We start from the raw sequence: 19,041 nt of genomic DNA, 5'->3' as shown, positions 1-19,041 counted from the left end.
TATAAAATGAAAAAAAAATCATTCCATAATACTGTTACCCAAAGGAAAAAACACTTAATATTTGGTGAATATCTGGGTAAATTTCTTTCCAGTCTCTGCAGGTCATAGTATATGAAGGTACTTCAAGAAGTTGGGGAAAAGGGGAAATAACGGATGATACACAGTTTTCTTTTCATAAAACGTGGCACACAATTATGAAAAAAGTATGCATGGATCTCAAAAAAAAAATAATTGTTTTCAACAAAATAAACTCCTACGTTTAACTCCTCTTCCACAAACTTTACAAGCAGCCTTGCAGGTCATCACAGGCTCTGCAGACCTCCAGGGTAGGGTCTGTGTGTGCAGTCGGTGCCGCCCCAGCGCCCACCGCGAGGCCTGGCAGGACAGAAGGCCCTCTGATACTCGCCGAATGAACGCAGCCGAGTAAATGTCAGTGGAATCAAACCGTGTATTTGGCTACCTGAACGCCTTTTTTTGTTTGTTTTTGTTTTGGTATGCCAGCATTAAATAAAATATCACTTTCTGATTCTCATAGTCATCTTTTTTTTTTTTTTTCTTGACAGGCAGAGTGGACAGTGAGAGAGAGAGAGACAGGGAGAAAGGTCTTCCTTCCATTGGTTCACCCCCCAAATGACCGCTACGGCCTGCGTGCTGTGCCAATCTGAAGCCAGGAGCCAGGTGCTTCTCCTGGTCTCCCATGGGGTGCAGGGCCCAAGGACTTGGGCCATCCTCCACTGCACTCCCGGGCCACAGCAGAGAGCTGTCCTGGAAGAGGGGCAACCGGAACAGAATCCGGTGCCCCGACCGGGACTAGAACCCAGGGTGCCGGCGCCGCAAGGCGGAGGAATTGCCTAGTGAGCCGCGGCGCCGGCCTAGTCATCGGTTTAATAGCAAATCAATAACCAGTGCTTTTCTGTGCCAGATATCGCTCTTGAACGTTATTCACGCTCACTTAATCCTAACAACACGCAAGTGCGGTACGATGCGTATTCCACTGCTCAGATAACTGGGGAGGTCGGTTAACCAATATGAATTAATACAGCCAGGGTGTGGCAGAGCCGCCTCCTGAGATCTTATGCCATTGGTTGGTAAGCGGCTTTCCTGTTTATGAAAAGTTGCCCCCGCCCTATAAACAAACGCGGACCTGACGCCTCCACCCCAGCTCTGGCACACTCTCAGTATGAAGTGACTGGCGACAGGTGGCACTCTGCCCTGGCACCTGCGGGTACTCGCTGTGCGCTCCACGCAGCTCTGCAAAGTAAGCCCCTGCCCCAGTGCGCATCTCCCGGCACGGGGCGTGCTCCACTCCGGTCCCGGGTGCGTGAAGACGCACGTGCACACCGTTAGAGTTGAAAACGAGGAAAGGTCACGACACGCCGACACGAGACAGGGAGACCCAGGCAGGCTCGGGTGGACTCGGGATGGAAGACGCCCTACAGTCCGTGCGCAACGACTGTGTTGAATCAACTACCCACTGGCCCCAGGAGCTGGGAAGACCCTGGGATGAGGCCCTGGGAAGCAGGCGTGTGAGCATCCCGCTCAGGATGGCTATGGGTCCGGCTCAGCACAAGGAAGCCCACTCACCCCTCTTATGGAAAAGACAACCCCCACATCCTGCACACCTGCACGGGCAAAGCCGCTCCCTCTTCATGTGCTTGGAACCCAGGCGGCCCAACACACGCAGCGCCAGGGGCCTCGCCCTCTGCGCCGCCCCCGCCGCCCCCGGCTCTCCGAGCAGCAGGTGGGGTCCCACGGCCGCTGCGCCAACGTCGAACCCCGGAGCGCAGCAGGCGCCGGCTGGGCCTGCAAATCGCCGGCCGGCCGGCAGGGGGCGCCGCGCGCGCGTCAGAGACCGGGCGCCCGGAGAGGGGCGCGGGGCGGCCAGGCGCGCGGGCGTGTGGGTGGGGGGTGGGTGGGGGTGGGGGTCGCCGCCTCGCCCGTCCTGCGTGTCCCGGCCTCTCCGCGCGCCACGGCCGCCGAGGGCCCCGTGGGTGGGGGTCGAAACGGCCCTGAGGCGGCGGGCGCCGCGCGGCTGGGCGCGAGCCCGAGGGGGCGGGGAGGCGCGGGCGGCGGGCGTGCGCGCGCCGGGCGTGGGCGTGGGCGCGGGTGGGGGTAAAATCGCGCGGGCGCGGCGGGCAGAGGGCCGCGGGCTACCCTGGACAGCGCATCGCCGCCCGCCGCGACCATGGTGAGTGGGGCCGCCTCGCGCCCTGGGCGGCGGTGCCGGCCGCTGGAACCCGCGGCCCTGGGCCGGCGCCCGCGGTCTCGGCAACTTCGTCCCGGCGCCCGCTCGAGTCCGGGCCCTGTTGCATGCACGCGAGCGGCCGCGAGTGCCCGAGGGGGGACCCGCCGCGCGGGCCTCGCTTCCCGCCCGCCGGGGCCGAGGGGACGGGGCTCCCCGCGCGGCCGTCCCGGGTCCGGCCCTAACGGCCGAGTGCCCGGCGGGGAGGGGGCGTGTCGGCGCCGGGGGCTGCAGGCGGGGGTCGCGGCCAGCTTGCCGGGGCCGTCCGGCCTGGAGCCCGGGGTCCCGGGGGGTGTGGGGCGGGGGTCTCTCCGGCGGCTCCTCCGGGGGCTGGGGCGCCCCCCTGCTCGGCTGGGACCCCCCCCCCGGAGGGGTGGGTGGTCGCCCCAGGGCCCGGGTCTCTGGGTTCGAGAGGAGACGCCCGCATTGTGTGGGCGCCGCCAGGGCCGGCCCGGGGGCCGAAGGGGCAATGCTCGCCCCCCGGCGCTGCGCAAATTATGCTAATCCCCTCTCTCTGCGTGTTGCCCTCGCTCCCCTTTCCCGCTCGCTCGCTCTGCCTGATTACGTGCGAGCGAAGCCTTGGCGACCCCACCTGCCCTAGAAACGCCCGCCGGCCCACCGCGGCTCGCCCACCCCCTCGCCTGCTTGGTCGGTCTTTGCTTGGCACAGTTCACCGCAGGTTCCTTCGTGGGCTTAACCTCTCCTCCCCCCCAGCCTGTCCCTTTCAGAAGGACAGAGACTTTGGTCGCTTTGTCCCCTCCACACGCCGCCGTATTGCCTGGTTGGCCCACGACAGGTGCTCGCCAGCTATTTAATTAAACTCAAGAAAGCGTAAAAACACTCGGGGCGGATGCATCGCGGGTGGGGAGCAGCGGGCTTCTCCGCGTGACGGTTGTTAGGAGGAGACTCGCAGGTGTCGTTGGTAGAGTGGGGTCGCCGTGGGTAGGGGCCACTCAACTTCAAGGCCTTCGATGGTCAGGGTGTAGGCGGCCTCGTAAGCTTGGTCACTTTGTGCGTTGGATGTCTTGGCAGCAGAGTGGACAAAGCAACTCTAGGACTAACTGACACTCTCCCCTGGGGTCTGATTCTTATTCAAAGTATTGGTAGGCGTTGTAGTGGGTAAGAGAACAAGGCCACGGATGTCTCCATAATTGAAAGGAGAAGTGGAAATTGAGTCAGAACCAAGGGCCAGCTCTTAGAGGCTTTAACCTTGACCCTTGTGATTTTTTTTTTCCCCCTCTTTAGCTATGTGTTTTTCAGAAGGGTTGAGCTTCAGGGGAGATAACTTCAATGTATCCAAGTTGTATCACTTTTTTTTTTTTTTTTTAAAGCGGGGCAAGGCTGTTGTAGCACAGTGGGTTCCTGCCCCTTGGACACTGGAGGCCATGCTGCTCCACTTCTGATCCAGCTCCTGCTAATGCATCTGGGAAAGTGGTGGAAGATGGCCCAAGTGCCTGGGCCCCTGCACCCACATGGGAGACCTGGATGGAGCTTCTGACTCCTGGCTTCACCCAGGCAGCCCTGGTAGTTGCAGCCGTTTGGGGAGTGAACCAGCAGATGGAAGATCTCTTTGTGTCCCTTTTTCTCTCTCTGTAACTCTTTCAAATAAATGGATAAATCTTTAAAAAGAAAAAAAAAAGTGGCAAGGAATGGGAGTTGGATTTGTAAATAAATTAGCAGTTCATTTCAGACCAACAGGCTTTTGACTCCAGGTCCATTACAAGCTCTTAAGATGGTTCTGCTAATTAGACTTATTGCAAAATGTTTTCCTTCCAATCTCCCTCACTTTTTCCATTTCCATGGGGTAAATCTGTGGCGGTGGTGATTAGTCTGCGAGGTTCAGGTGCTTCCCTGATGTGAAGTGGGCTGTTGAAAATCTTGTAAATGAACCCACATTCTGAGAGTCCTTCAGAAAATCTGTGGGAAAACGGAGCTCCAGGTGTTTGGCGCAGCGGTAAAGTTGCTGCTTGGGATGCTGCCCCTTGGAGTTTGACTGCTGCTCCCGATTCCAGCTTTTTCTGCTAATGTGCACCCTGGAGGCGGCAGATGACGGCTGCCATTCTCGGGGCCCTGCCAAGCCTGAGGGATCCCTGGACCGAGTTCGAGTCCTGGCTTCGGCCTGGCACAGCTCCAGGTGTTGTGGGCATTTTGAGAATGAGCCCATGGGTGGAAGATTTGTCTCTTTAAAAATGTTTTATTTGTATTTATTTAAAAGTTTGGAAAATTGAAAATTATTTTGGTGAGGGAAAAAATTGAAATTTTTATGATTATAGCAATATAGCTTTTTCATAATATGCATTTCTGGAACTTTTTGAAGATTCTTCCTACACTCATCCTTAGTTCAGAAAACAGGGTCTTAGGATTCAGGGTTGTCAGTGATCACGTAGTATCTAACTAGGTGGGTTTGCATTTATCAGAGTAAATGTTGATACAGGGAGAGGAGTTGCACTGGAAACTGACTTAGTGGCTTAATGTAAAAAAAAAAAGACATCAGTTGCTCATTCTAATTCGAAAAAAAAAACTATGCATTTATTTATATTGTTTTCTTAATCACCTCATCATTGGTATATCACTGCCTGCAGATGTTTGGGAAGAAATGTTAGTTTAAATGTAACCATTTAGAGTCCAACAATTTAGTAAGCACTTAACACAGTGTGTTTGAGCCCTGCTGTCTTCTGTAGGAAGAGACGATACGATTTCTTGGTTTGGAGAGAAGCGAGGTAGTGCATTTTATGTGTCTAGCATATTGCATTGGGTGCTTAGTAAATGTTAGCTGTCTTGATATGTTTTTTCATTCTTCTTTTGAGATGTTTGAGAATGACTTCATACTTGGTCCCTGGTGTGATCATATGTGGTGTTCTGTAGCAGCAGTGTCCAGTGGAAGCAGGGAAATCACATGTGTGACCTTCAGGTTTTCTGGCAGTCACATTAAAGAGAGAAGGGAAATCAATTTTAATGCATTTCATGTAACCCAGAACATGTGGATATTTCAGCATGTAATTTACGCCAAAAGTTACTGAATTTTCCCGTTTTTTCATTGAGTATCTGGTGTGTATTCTAAACCGCTTAGTTCAGGCTGGCTGCGTTCCGCTTTCAGGAGCCACACGTGGTCAGGTTGGTGCTGGAGTACACGTCGTCCAGGTTGACCCCTTATCTCCTGCACCTTTTCACGCGTGAGGGCCTCGCGCCACCTTAAACCCAGCACTGCAGAAAGCTCTCGTCTTTCAGGTGCGGCTCGCCACTCCCCGTGGCCAGTGGTAATTCCACCGGCTCTTCAGTCCCTGCGTCTGAAATCTGACTCTACTGTTTCTTGCCTCATATTTTCATATTCTCACTTGAATATTTTCCAACTTACTTACCTTTTTCAGCCTCCTTTCTGCCTTTTCTGAGGGTTTCCTTTTTAAGAATTTCTTTGTTTTTTAACTTTTTAATTTCCTACTTTTCAAAACTCTAGGTTCTCTATCTTGGTCTCTGGGTTCTACATTCTCACCTTTTCATGTTAAGTCATACAAAGGTACTTTTAAACGTTCATGGAAAATGGAGCTTAAGAATCAGTTTATTTTGGTGCAAAAAATTTGAAATACATAGTTTTTTTGTCCACATTTTTGAAGACCCCTTCATAAGTGTTTTATATAGCTTATTCTCATACCTAATATCTCCCATTTATCAAATATCCAAAGAAGTTCAGTTGACTTGATAATCTGAGGTTAAAATGATCCACTTGAGAAAAGCACAGATAAAGAGGAGAAAATAAGTCATTGGAAGGGAAAATGAAATTGTTCTTTGAGAAATAGCGATGAAACTGATCAATAGTAATAGCAACCTGACGATGACACCTGACATTCCGACGGTGCCGTGTGAGGAACGATCCCTTTCTTCCATCCTGGAGGAGCAAGGCACAAAGCAAAAGGGCACTGGACCGAGGGTCAAGAAGCCTGGTTTGCAGCGCTGGCTTCACTATTTACTGGCTTGGTTCCCTCGGTCAAGTCGCTGGGAGACGCTGTTTGCGCACCTGCTGCACTGGGTGGCGGGGTGTCATCTCTTTCACAAGATGTGAGAATCAGAGGAGACCTCCTCACCTTCATGGGGCTGTTCCTTTGGCCATGGGGATCTTGCCCCCCTAAAACCGCCTGAGTACTTGGGTAGTTGGACCTCCCCTCCCCACTCCACTTAAACTGGAGCCTGCGCTGTCATATTCACACCTGATCCTTTCACACTGTGTTGTTTTTCTCCAGGGCACACAGGACCTAAGAGTTTGCTATTTACATAGCCTTGGAGATGTTGAACCATTTACTTAGTAGTTATATCATGTGTTTTTTGTCTCTTCTTACCTGTCCCTTCTCACCTGAATGAGTTTTATGAAGACAGAGACATTTGTCTGCTGTCCACAAATGTATCTCAAGCACCTAGGATGCCCGACATACAGTAAGTGCTCAATGGTGCTTGTTCAGAAACTAAACACCAACACTTCTGACTCCCAGTGCACAGCCCTTTCTCTTCACATCCTATTTTTCTTTCTTTCTTTTTTTTTTGACAGGCAGAGTAGACAGAGAGAGACAGAGAGAAAGGTCTTCCTTTTGCCGTTGGTTCACCCTCTAATGGCTGCCGCGGTAGGCGCGCTGCGGCCGGCGCACCGCGCTGTTCCGATGGCAGGAGCCAGGTGCTTCTCCTGGTCTCCCATGGGGTGCAGGGCCCAAGCACTTGGGCCATCCTCCACTGCACTCCCTGGCCACAGCAGAGAGCTGGCCTGGAAGAGGGGCAACCGGGACAGGATCGGTGCCCCGACCGGGACTAGAACCCGGTGTGCCGGCGCTGCAAGGCGGAGGATTAGCCTGTTGAGCCACGGCGCCGGCCTTCACATCCTATTTTTCATCCCTATGAAAAACTATTGAGAAGTGAACATTTGCTTTGCAAAAATAAAATGCAACTCCTCTCTGGCTTTTAGAAATGCATATTCATCACCATCTCAGTGTCCCTGGGGGAGGCCCTACTGCAGGAGGGGCTGTAGGCTGCTGGGAGGACTCGCTGGGCTTCACTGCCTGGGGCCTCCCTGTCAGACTTGAGGGTGAAGGCTCTTTCATATCCCGCTCTCCAGAGGCAGAGGGATTGCCATTCCTTTGTGTTTTCTAAGAAGGCATTACCCCCCTTTCATTGACCTTTTCAGCATTCAGACTCCTAAAAAGGCATAGTTACAGAGGGAGAGGCAGAGAGAAGTCTTCCACCTGCTGCTTCGCTCCCCAGATGGCTGCAACAGCTGGGGTTGGGCCTCTCTCAAGCCAGGAGCTTCATCCAGGTCTCCCACTAGGGTCCAGAGGCCCAAGCCCTTGGGCCATCTTCCACTTCTTCCTCGGGCACATTAGCAGCGAGCTGGATCGGAAGTGGAGCAGCCGAGACTCCTAGAGCTGTATGGGATTCCACACTGCAGGCAGCTTTAACCTGCTGTACCACAGTGCTGGTCTGAGCAGGCTGGATTTTGATGTATGGAGAAGGGGAGGAATGTAGGATCTAGCTGACATCCCTGTGAGGGCAAGTGACCGCGTGAGGCCCCAGAAGTAGTCACACAGATGTATACGAGGAACATTACACCGTGAGCAGTTTGGACACGCTGTGTCTTCACAGAGCCCAGCATGGACCAGGTACCGAGCAGTGCTTTTGAGTACACAGTCTGTGGACCAATAGCATTATGGGATTTACATTTGGGAGATGTGAATCAAGTCAGATGTTGGAAAATCTTGAATTTGAGGCTAATAAGTTTCTCTTAGATAATTTTTTTTTAAAAAAAATATTTGTTTGAAAGGCAGAGGCCAAGTAGATTTTCTTAGGTTTTTCTTTTTTTAAAAATATTTATTTGAAAGGCAGAAAAAGAGTTTCCATCCTCTGGTTCATTCCCCAAATAGCTGCAACAGCTGAGGCTGGGCCAGGCTGAAGCCAGGAGCTCCATCCGTGTCTGCCACATCTTGGCAGGGACTCAGATACTTGATCTCCTGCTTCCCATGTGCATTATTAGCAGGGAGCTGAATCGGAATGTCTTAGGTTTTGTATGTAGTAGAGAACAAGTAGGCTTTTTTTTTTTTTAAGATTTTATTTATTTATTGAGAGGTAGAGTTACAGACAGAGGGAGAGAAAGGTCTTCCTTCCATTGGTTCACTCCCCAGTTGGATGCAACAGCCAGAGCTGTGCCGATCTGAAGCCAGGAGCTTCTTCCGGTTCTCCCATGTGGGTGCAGAGGCCCAAGGACTTGGGCCATCTTCTGCTTTCCCAGGCCATAGCAGAGAGCTGGATTGGAAGAGAAGCAGCTGGGACTAGATCTGGCACTGCAGGTGGAGGAATAACCTACTGTGCCATGGCACCAGCCCCCAGAAGTAGGCTTTTGGAATAGAGAATCAAATGATAAAAATATTTAGGGAGAGTAATCAGGTTTCTGTACTGGTCGGCTTGGGAGAGCCTGGATGAAGAGGCTGGAAAGGGCCTGAGCCAGCTTGTCGGCTTCGTTTGTTTTCCAAATTGTCAACTTATGGAAAACTCCCTTTAACCACATGCTCCTGTTCAGTCATTTGAACTGTGTTCTCACCCATAAAAGATGTATAATATCTTTGACATGGGGAACATCAGATTTGGTATTTAATGTCTAAGTCTTCTCAAAAAATGAGAGCCTAGTGAAGATTGTGTCAGATAACACTTAGGAAGTTGTTCATGATACCTGAACTGACTGCTGTTAAACGCTCAAAGCTGTTGAGAGACCATCATACTCATCTTTACAACCTGAGCTTTTTTTCTTTATTCCTAGACTAGAAATTTTAAAATATCTTGACTAACTTACATGTACTTGCATTTTAAAAAATCATGTTCCCATGATAATTGACTTTGGTTTTAATGTTCAGGATTTTTTTTTTCCTAGAGAGAATAAAAAATGTTGTTTCTTCTGATTTTTGGCTCCTTGGGCTGCGTGAGTTCTGTTAGAGTAGTGAAAAATGCAAATCTGAATTATATGTTTGCTCCAAAATGGTTTTTCTTGCTGAATAGTTCTCATCCATAGTTGAACTCGCATGAAACTGACTGCTTTCTGAAAACTGTTTCATGGATTTGAGTCACAACTTTAGAAAATCCTAAGAGCTCTACATAATCAGATTAAACCGTAGCTATTTGCCCAGGCACCTACATCAAATTGGCTGTCTTGAGCTGCTTAATAGTGCTTAATCTAATGCCTTAGCCCCTAAAAATTTACATGAAAACGTATCCTACATTCTCTGCCTTTCCCACTGGGTCCTCATTATTTCAGTTAGTGAAATCCTAAATAGAGCAGATTATTGGATTTTGTGTGTTTTTTGTTGGAAATATTGAGGAAAAACAATGCATATGTGCACATAGCTGCTTTTCCCACTTGGTCAGTTCAGAAGTAGCAAAAATTGATTAGACATAAAAGTAATGAGTAAAAAAGTAAGCTGGGAGCAGAGATTTGTATAGTCTAGGAGGGCAGCTTGGCAGAGGCTAGGGCTAGGTGAGGAAAGTAGAAAGTGTGTTGGACAGCGAATTCTCCAGCCTGGCTGGAGTGAAGTTACCATATAAGGCCTGTTGAAGAAATGGCTAGAGGAGTACTTGCACCAAGTGGAATGAAGTTTGAGTCCAGAGCAAAGACTAAGACTTTTCAACGTAAAATCCTATCTTACCTGGTAGGATTCTCTTGCCATGTGTGCTTGACCCCCATTTTCAAATAAAATAGATGAATTACACTTCCACTGCATCCCTCACGAAGATCACCACATACCACGTGTTGGCCTGGTGTGTCTGTCTACACAAGGCTTCCGTCACGTCCTCTCAGCGCACGTGACTTGCTTGTTGACTACTTTGTCCACGTGTATATCATCAGCCTCCACACCACCTGTAAGCTCCAGGAGTGGGAGCTTCCAGCCGCCCTGCCGCCGTAATTTCAGCACCAGAGTACTCCCCGCACAGAGCAGGCTCATAGAGAATGCTCGTTTGATACGTGGACAGATGTGTGGAGTGGCTTTCCTGTGTCTCAAAGAACTGAGATTCAGAGAAGTTGTTTTCTGTAGTCATAAAACTAGTCCTTGGCCGGCGCCGTGGCTCAACAGGCTAATCCTCCACCTTGTGGCGCCGGCACACCGGGTTCTAGTCCTGGTTGGGGCGCCGGATTCTATCCTGGTTGCCCCTCTTCCAGGCCAGCTCTCTGCTATGGCCCGGGAAGGCAGTGGAGGATGGCCCAAGTCCTTGGGCCCTGCACCCGCATGGGAGACCAGGAGAAGCACCTGGCTCCTGGCTTCGGATCAGCACGATGCGCCAGCTGCAGCGGCCATTGGAGGGTGAACCAACGGCAAAAAGGAAGACCTTTCTCTCTGCCTCTCTCTCTCACTGTCCACTCTGCCTGTCAAAAAAAAAAAAAAAAAAAAACAAACACACACAACACTAGTCCGTGGTGGACAGGGATTCAGACCCACTGCCTACCCCTGCGCTGTGTCCTCTGTTCCATTGCTTGCTGCTTTATCCCAGTAGGCTTTCCTGGTACCCATGATTACAGAGTAGTTATCTGGTTTTAGTTTGACCATTCTTGTTGTAAAAAGTTCTCCTACTGAACTTCTCCTAATACATGTTACAATGTAAAGGGCCAGAGGAGGGAGGATTTTAGCATGTTTGTGTGGATCTGAAGTTGTTTAGAACTATTTGAATTCTGTTTTTCTTAGAATTCACTTTTCAGCAAATATTCACTTTGCAAACAATGAACAAATATTCATTTGTTCACTTAGTTATTCTCATGCTGGGTACTGTTCTAGGTGTTGGAATGCACCAGGGAGGAAATTAAGGCACAACTTCATTCATGCATTCTAGAAGAGAGGATTCGGATAATGAACTCTAACCATAATAAGTACATCGAATACATGTTAGGAAGTAAACAAGCTGTGGATGAAAATGCAGGACAGGGTGAGAGAGATTGGAGGCACGCCGGATGTGCAGGATGTAAAGGCATGGAGAGGAGTTCCTCGCTGCAGACAGTAATTGAATCGGTATTGTTGAACCATACATTGTTGGAAGAAGTCTATTATAGAGAGTGTTTTCAGGCTTTCAGTCACGTTCTTCTACTTATTTGTGGGGTTTCTACACAAGGACATTTTTGTGCAATAAGTTGCTTTGCAGAAAATAAAGCCACTTTCATGCAGAGTTGAGTTTGTCATGAGAGACACATCGATTTTATAGGTATATCTATTTTGAGGTAAATTCTAATTTTTAAACTTGTTTCTAGATCTGCTGTCTCTGGCATTGCTTTCTTAGTTCCGTAAGTGACTCCTTGGTCCAGGTCAGCTCAATAGAATCTCTTTGGGGAAATACAGTAAAAGTGACAAAACCACAGCAAGGCTTACTTTAGAATACCCAGTAGTTTGATGCAATTAAGAAAACACAAGGTTTTCATAAAGTATTTTGTCAATATTTATTCATTTCTCAAAGTCAGCCTAAATTCAGTGTGGCAACTAGTTTCCAGGTTCCTCTCCTGAACAAAGTGCTTAAGTAGGCCAGCTTGCTGCTGGTAGCAAAGGCTCCTTGAATGTGCTGTATATTTTGTAACCCTTTGAGAAAGATTGTTATTTTTTCATTGTGAAAATATGTGGCACCTGCCCTTAGAGTCCCAAGATTTGGTGATGATCATCTGCATACAGTAGAAAAGACTAAGGGTGTAATCCTTGACTTCTGGGACTCTACACAGGCCCCATCTCGATCTCGCTCACTCTTTAACCTGTTGGGTAGAAGACTTTTTACACAATTTTGATAAAAAGTTATATTGGGCAGTCATTGGAGTAAGTCCTGCAAATTAATAGTAAGATGGGAAAATTTTTCTTACCTTAGCGTTCCTTCATAAATCAGACCTCAACCTTATGAAAGAGCTAGGTGGAAAATAGTGTATGCTCCACATAGGAGTACCCCCTCTGACTTGTCTGGCGAAGTAGAAATCAGAGCCTGGGTGGGTCATTGACAGTTACCAGAGAAAGGTATCTCTGGCTTGCCATGGAGGTGTAGAAAGCTCTGAATAGACAACCAGGTCAGTTAGGCAAAGGAGAGTCTTGTGCACATACAGGAGCTTGCTATAAGATGAGTGGCGTGGTGATGAGTGGGAAGACTGTATAGGGCATGGTGTTGGGACAAATGGCCTTCTGTTTGCTCAAAGTTCTCTACTTGACGTACAGAAATACCAGATCATTTAAAAGCCTAAATAAAAATGAAGCTTGAAGACCGTTAGAAAACAGAAGTTATTGTATGAATAATTGTTTTTAAAAATTCATTAATTTGAAAGGCAGAGTTGGAGATGGAGGGGGAGAGAGAGAGTGATCAGTCTTGGATCTGCTGGTTCACTCCCTACATGGCCTCAAGGGCCAGAGCTGGGCTAGCCCAAGCCAGGAGTTTCTTCTGGGTCTCCCACATGGGTGCAGAAGCCCAAGCACGTGGGCCGTCCTCCACTACTTTCCCAGGCACAGTAGGGAGCTGGATCGGAAGTGAAGCAACTGGGACTTGAACTGGTGCCCATAGGAGATGCCAGCATCACAGGCGGTGCTTTACTTGCTAAGCCACAGTGCCAGCCCCAAGAATAAATTTTTTTTTTTGACAGGCAGAGTAGACAGACAGACAGAAGGAATAATTTCTTAAGCAAGACTAAAAAACTATAAAAGTTATACGTTTAATCACATCAAAATTAAAATTTTTGAGATGATAGAAGATACCATAGGGAGAGATGATTTGAGAAGAATAAAGCTAGAAGGTATTTGCGATTTGTGTAAAAAAAGATTAGCATCTAGAATATATAAGTGACTTTTATAAATTAATAAATAGAAGAAGACCAGCAATCTATTAAAAACCATGGAAAAGGTTATTAAATGGCAGCTCACTGAAGAGGAAGCTTTCATATTAATAAATATTTAAAGTCATGCATAACTACAGTAGTAATAGGAAATGCAAATTAAAACCATATCACACCCATGAATGTGGCAAAAATGAAAAACTCTGACATTAGCAAGTTCCACAGAATTTTTTAAAGGCATTCTGGTAGTTTATGCGAAAATTAAAAATACATTCCCCAAGCAACACAGCAATTCTGCAACTGGATTTATTCACAGAAATTTTCACTTATGAGCATACAGAGATTGTATGAAGCACCATTTTTTTTAATAACAAATTGTAAATAACCAAAATACCCATCAGTAAGGAAGAGGTTAAATGACAGTTTGTTCATATGATAGACTGCGGCAGTCAAGATGAGAAAACGAGATCCACATGTATCAACACGATGGGATCTCCCAAAGCAATGTCGGGTGACAGAGCAGGCTGCAGAAAGATGAGTGTGAATCATGTATACGGATCGTTAAGATGTGCAAAACTGCAGTTTTGTTTGTGAATATCTAAATGTATAAAAACATGGACTGGAAGGCTTGATATCAGGTGTACCAACAGTTACCTCTGAGAAAGGAACAAGGGATATTGGGTTGGGAGATGTGGCAGCACATGGTGGTACTCAGTATTTATTGGATTGTACAAGACCTACCTAAAGTAAATGACAAAATTATTCATGTGATGTGTTCATTTTACTGGCCTGTTCGTTTTGATGCCTTTACCTTTATCCTTAAGTGAAAAATCATCCTGGATGTGAGGTCTCAGCAGACGTCTGGTGAGCTTAGCAGGTCTTGGCCGAGGAGCCCCAGGGCAGGAGGGCTTTCTGTGGTTTGCCTGGACCCTGATCCTTTCCTCTTGGCTGCCTGAATCAACATCTGAAAGGTCTTTGGGGTCACACTCAGCATTCTGGCACTTTTAGAGAACTAAAGGGCAAATTGTCCACGGGCCTGTTTGTCATGCTTGGCCTCAGAGTGAGGAGTGAGCCTGTTTTCCCTCGTGAGAGCAAGAGAACGCCTAAGACCAGGCAGCTGCTGATCACCCGAGAGGTCTCCCTCTGTCAGCCCTGGGGCTGGTCACAGATGGGGAACAGGAAAGCTGGGAAAGAAGTGTGAAGACTAAGGAGAGCATTTGTCTTCAAGTTGTGCACCATCAGTATCTGTGTTCCCTGATCGCAGGTCAGGCGTGGTGTGCAGGACTTGTGAACCCACTGCAGTAGGCTTCTCACTCTCCCTTCTCTATTCCACATTCATTCCTAATGTACCTAGTCCGTCTCTGAGAGCTGTGATGGTGAATTGTGTTACTTTTTCACACTGTTGCATTTCTAAGACATCACTCTTGAGAAGCGCCAATTCAGGGAGCTTCTCTGTGGGGTGGCAATGTGAGCTGTAAGGCTGTGACGCTGTGGCCCTGCCTTGGGACTTGAAAGTGCAGAGCCCCGAGGGACTGCTGAACCTCTGCTCTGAGTGCAGGCCTGTCGTAGCCGCTCTTATAAATACGCCCTCAGTCTGCAGCCGCACCAGGACGTCAGGATGGTCATCCTCATAGAGAACAGAGATCCTGCACGGAGGTCGTGTTTTGGCCTACATCATGTAGCTGCTCAGTGTGGGGGTCAAGGCTGGAGCCTGTGTCAAACGCCTGGGTTTTTTTGTTTTGTTTTTTTGTTTGTTTTTTTGCTGTGACCCACACTGAATGTCACTGCCCCTCTTTAACCATAGTCTTGAGAGACCATCTCACCCCCACCCCCAACACACACAGTAGACCCAGGCTAAAAATAGTCGCCAGTGTGTGGCGAGAGGAGCCAGCATTCCTGTAAACAATGGTCATTCATCCTCCCACTCTGGGCTGTTGGGCCAGCTGCTGTGCCGCTCCGGCTTCACTTTCCCTGCTCCGTCATGGGTGGGTGAAACTGAGACTGCCTCAACGTTCATGGAAAAGTGGAATTAAGATGTCTGTTTACATTTGGTGTAAAACAGTCCTGAAATTAATGCATATTTTTTTCATAATGCACATTGGTCATGAACTTTTTGAAGATCCCTTGTGTCTGTCTGGTACGTGGAGCAGTTGAGAGAACTAAATAGCTTGCAGTGTCCCAGTACAATGGCTGCATCTAAAAAACACATTCTAGCTATTTTCATTGATTATCGATGTTAAAATACGTAATCATATAAGAGACCAGTCTTCACGGCAGGTTTAGGATGCTAATGTAGGAGAATTTAGTTTTGTTCATTCTGAGTCAGGGAGGTAAAAAGGAAAGGAAAAGGAGAGCCCACAACCACCGTAACAACACGGAGGGAATTTGTTCTTCCGATAGAGGCAGTTGCTCCCGGCTGAAGCCTTGCAGTCACGGGTCAGCCTGTTCGCCCACGCCCACTCCCACTCAGCGAAAACTACAAAGTGGCCTAACTGAACAGCCAGATCATTTTGGCCATCATAACAAATGAGGCCTACGGTGTTCTGGGATGACTTCTTTTAACCTGTTACAGAGTACTTTATCCAAACCCCACGCTGGAAACCAAATCCCCGGGGAGGAAAAGCCCTCCTGGAACCGGAGCACCCTCTGCATAGTTGTGAACAATTCTGTAGCTGCCGCTTGCTGGGTAGCAGAGAGATGCACGTGTGTAGATTTTTTTTCCCTCTCGCAGTTCAGATCATGTGGAGGAACGGAGTCAGGGAGAACGCTATTTAGCAAAGCCCACACAAAAGGCATGGGCTTCATCTGTAGAAATGTGAGGGCGGTAATAGTTGTGCCACATCCTGAGGGCAGGCATTTGAAAAACTGATGAACTGGAATGAATCCAGCAGAAAATGCCAAAGAGGGGGAGGACCTAGAGCTCGTGTCATGCAGGCAGGCGTACGTCTAATACATAAAACCTATCAAGTAATCAGGTCCTGTGTGTGGAAGGGGCAAGGGGAAGGAAGTGGAAAAGGCCACATACAAGGTCGGGGGAACGAGGGAGTGGACAGGAGGTGACATCCCTCCTGTCCAGTGTCGGAAGGACCCGGGTGTGGAAGACCAACAGTGTGCGAGACTGCCGAGGAAAGATCCAGGGTTTGTAACTGTAGAGTGGGGAAAGTGTTTCAGCAGAACGTGGAGAACAGCCTTTGAAAAACAAGAACCGTTTTTAAAGTGGAGTGTACCACCCTGTCAGTTAGGACTCGGGGGTTTCCTGGGGAGGTGGGTAAATGTCTGCTGCAGTTATTGCAGAAAGCAGTTGTTTCCAGCTTTGGATAGAAGTTGGATTGGATGTTGATGCCTCTCTGGTATTCCGAGGGCCAGGAACTGCTCATATTCATCTGAGGTTTAAAAAAACCATTCCTCGCCTGCGCCGCGGCTCAATAGGCTAATCCTCCCCCTTGTGGCGCTGGCACACCGGGTTCTAGTCCTGGTCAGGGCGCCGGATTCTGTCCCGGTTGCTCCTCTTCCAGGCCAGCTCTCTGCTATGGCCCGGAAGTGCAGTGGAGGATGGCCCAAGTGCTTGGGCCCTGCACCCGCATGGGAGACCAGGAGGAAGCACCTGGCTCCTGGCTTCGGATAAGCGTGGTGCGCTGGCCGCAGCGGCCATTGGAGGGTGAACCAATGGCAAAGGAAGACCTTTCTCTCTGTCTCTCTCTCTCACTGTCCACTCTGCCTGTCAAAAAAAAAAAAATTAAAAAAAACAGTCCTCCTGAGCTCATTTATTTTTTTTAATGATTTATTTATTTATTTGAAAGATAGTCACAGAGAGAGAGAGGGAGAGAGAGATCTTCCATTCGTTGGTTCACTCCTCAAATGGCTGCAATATCTGAAGCTGGGCCAAGCCAAAGCCAGGAGATCCTCCCGGGTCTCCTATGTGGATGCAGGAGCCCAAGCACATGGGCCATCTTGTGCTTTCCCATGTGCATCAGCAGGGAACTGGATTGGAAGTGGAGCAGCTGGGTCCTTTACCAGCGCCCACATGGGCTGTCGGCACTGCAGGCGGCGGCTTTACCTGCTTCGCCACAGCGCCAGCTTCCGTGTGTTCCTGTGCATTGCAGAACTCTGCAGCCTAGAGAGCTAGTGTGATGGGAAAGAAATCCTCATAGTAAAAACTGATGTTTATATCTTTATTTTTCACAGAAGGGCAAGTTTAAGAAATGAAGAATTATTCACAGCAAACTTTAAATAATATTTTACCTATAAATCCCTTATTGCTCAAAGGTTATAAAATTCCCACTAGAAGCAACTAAGAGTCAATACCAAGTGTTCTCACCACAAAAAGTATGTGAAGTAATGTATTAATTAGCTCTATTTAGCCATTGTATAATGTATACATATTTCAAAACATTATGTTGTATACCATAAATATGCAAGTCTACTTGTCAGATATCTTAGAAAAAGCAAATCTGTGTAGGATAGTTAATCTATAGACACAATAATATTAAAATTTCATGTAACAAATGAAGAAATGAGGCTACAGTCAGTAGACTGTCAACAATCATTTTTTCCATATGCTGGATTTATATAAAGCTAAGCGTGAGTTAACAGTGTGACCAAAGCCAAGTTTTTATACCATTACTCTAGTGTTGTGTTGGAACACAAAGGTATACTTACCTTACTTGATTCTAAAATGTAGTTGGACACCTTGAGGCATGTCAATGTTCTGTGAATTCTGTCAATAAAGTCTTTGTTTAAGGTAAATGAATCAACGGTGGTTAATCCAGTCATCATAAAAAGAGAAATAGAAAATTGAAGTCAAGGCCAGAAACTGCGCTTTTCTTTTTTTTTAAGATTTATTTTATTTATTTGAAAGAGAGAGGTAGAGAAAGAGTGGTGTGCCATCCACCGGTTCACTCTCCAGATGGTTGCAATGCCTGGAGCTGAGCCTATCTGAAGCTGGGAGCCTCGAGCTTCTTCCAGGTCTCCCACGTGGGTGTAGGGGCCTAAGGACTTGGGGCACTCTCTGCTGATTTCCCAGGCCATAGCAGAGAGCTGGATTGGAAGTGGAGCAGCCAGGACTCGCAACATTGCTCATATGGGATGCAGGCACTGCGGGCCAGGGCTTTCACCTGCTGTGCCACAGCGCCGGCCCAAAGAACTGGGCTTCTTAAATCATGTCCCAGTGCTTCCTGCCTTATAACAATTACTAACTTTATAGTGAAGCGTTATTCTATTAAATGGTCCCAGCTCTGCTCCCGATTCCAGCTCCCTGCTAATGTGCACCTTGGGAGGCTGCAGGTGATGGCTCAAGAAGTTGGGTTTCTGCCACCCATATGGAAGACCCAGATGGAGTTGAGGGCTCCTGGCTCTGGTGTGGACAGCTCTGGCTATTGGCAGGCATTTGGGGAGTAAACCAGCAAATGAGAGATTTCTGTCTCTGTCTTTCAAATATATAGTAAAAGTTGTTTAAAAAAATGTGTGACCAATCTACATCCTGACATCTTTCTGCTAAGTGTTAGGTTTGCCATGAATATATTTTTAAAAGATTTCATCTTCAGGAGAAGTAACCGTTGCTGTCAAGAAGATTTCTTTGTTAATGTATTTAAATGTCTCCCATTCTACAGAATTTGAGGCCTGAAGGCACACCAAGCTGTAGTGAACAATAAGGTGAAAATCGGACTACATAAATCTGAATCCAGCAGAGATACCACATTGGAAGGTTTCCCTTTATAAAAGATTGTTACCAGCTGCTGCCTTAATAAGTCCCTTAGAAGATTTAAGACCCCTGTAGTCATGAGAGGTGGATGTGAAAAAAAAAATTAGTAAGCAGTGTCAGTTCTCCCAGAACTCCTAGTTTGTCACGTGAGAAAGGTTGTCTATTGAAAGTCCGTTTACGGTGGCTGTTCCAGATGTCTGCAGTAGAATGGCTCATCCCCAAGTCCAGGGTCAATGCAGAAGAGGCAGCCTGCCCCTCCTGCTGCCCTCTTGGAGCTTGGCAGCCCAGCCCAGCCCA

The 19,041-nt window shown here is 48.0% G+C and overlaps 1 protein-coding gene across 1 annotated transcript in view; it reads left to right on the top strand.

Annotated features, from left to right (window-relative positions):
• Positions 1-2,101: 2,101 nt before the first annotated feature.
• Positions 2,102-19,041, top strand: part of ELOVL2 (ELOVL fatty acid elongase 2) — a 61,913-nt gene continuing 44,973 nt past the window's right edge. The window contains exon 1 of the mRNA XM_062187330.1: positions 2,102-2,188. Coding sequence (XP_062043314.1) covers positions 2,186-2,188 — 3 coding nt within the window. The 5' untranslated portion in view covers positions 2,102-2,185. The remainder of the gene's footprint in view (positions 2,189-19,041) is intronic.

This window comes from Lepus europaeus, chromosome 3, assembly GCF_033115175.1.
Source record: "Lepus europaeus isolate LE1 chromosome 3, mLepTim1.pri, whole genome shotgun sequence".
NCBI lineage: Eukaryota > Metazoa > Chordata > Mammalia > Lagomorpha > Leporidae > Lepus > Lepus europaeus.
The sequence above is the reverse complement of the archived record's forward strand: the minus strand, read 5'-3'. Positions and strand labels throughout refer to the sequence as shown.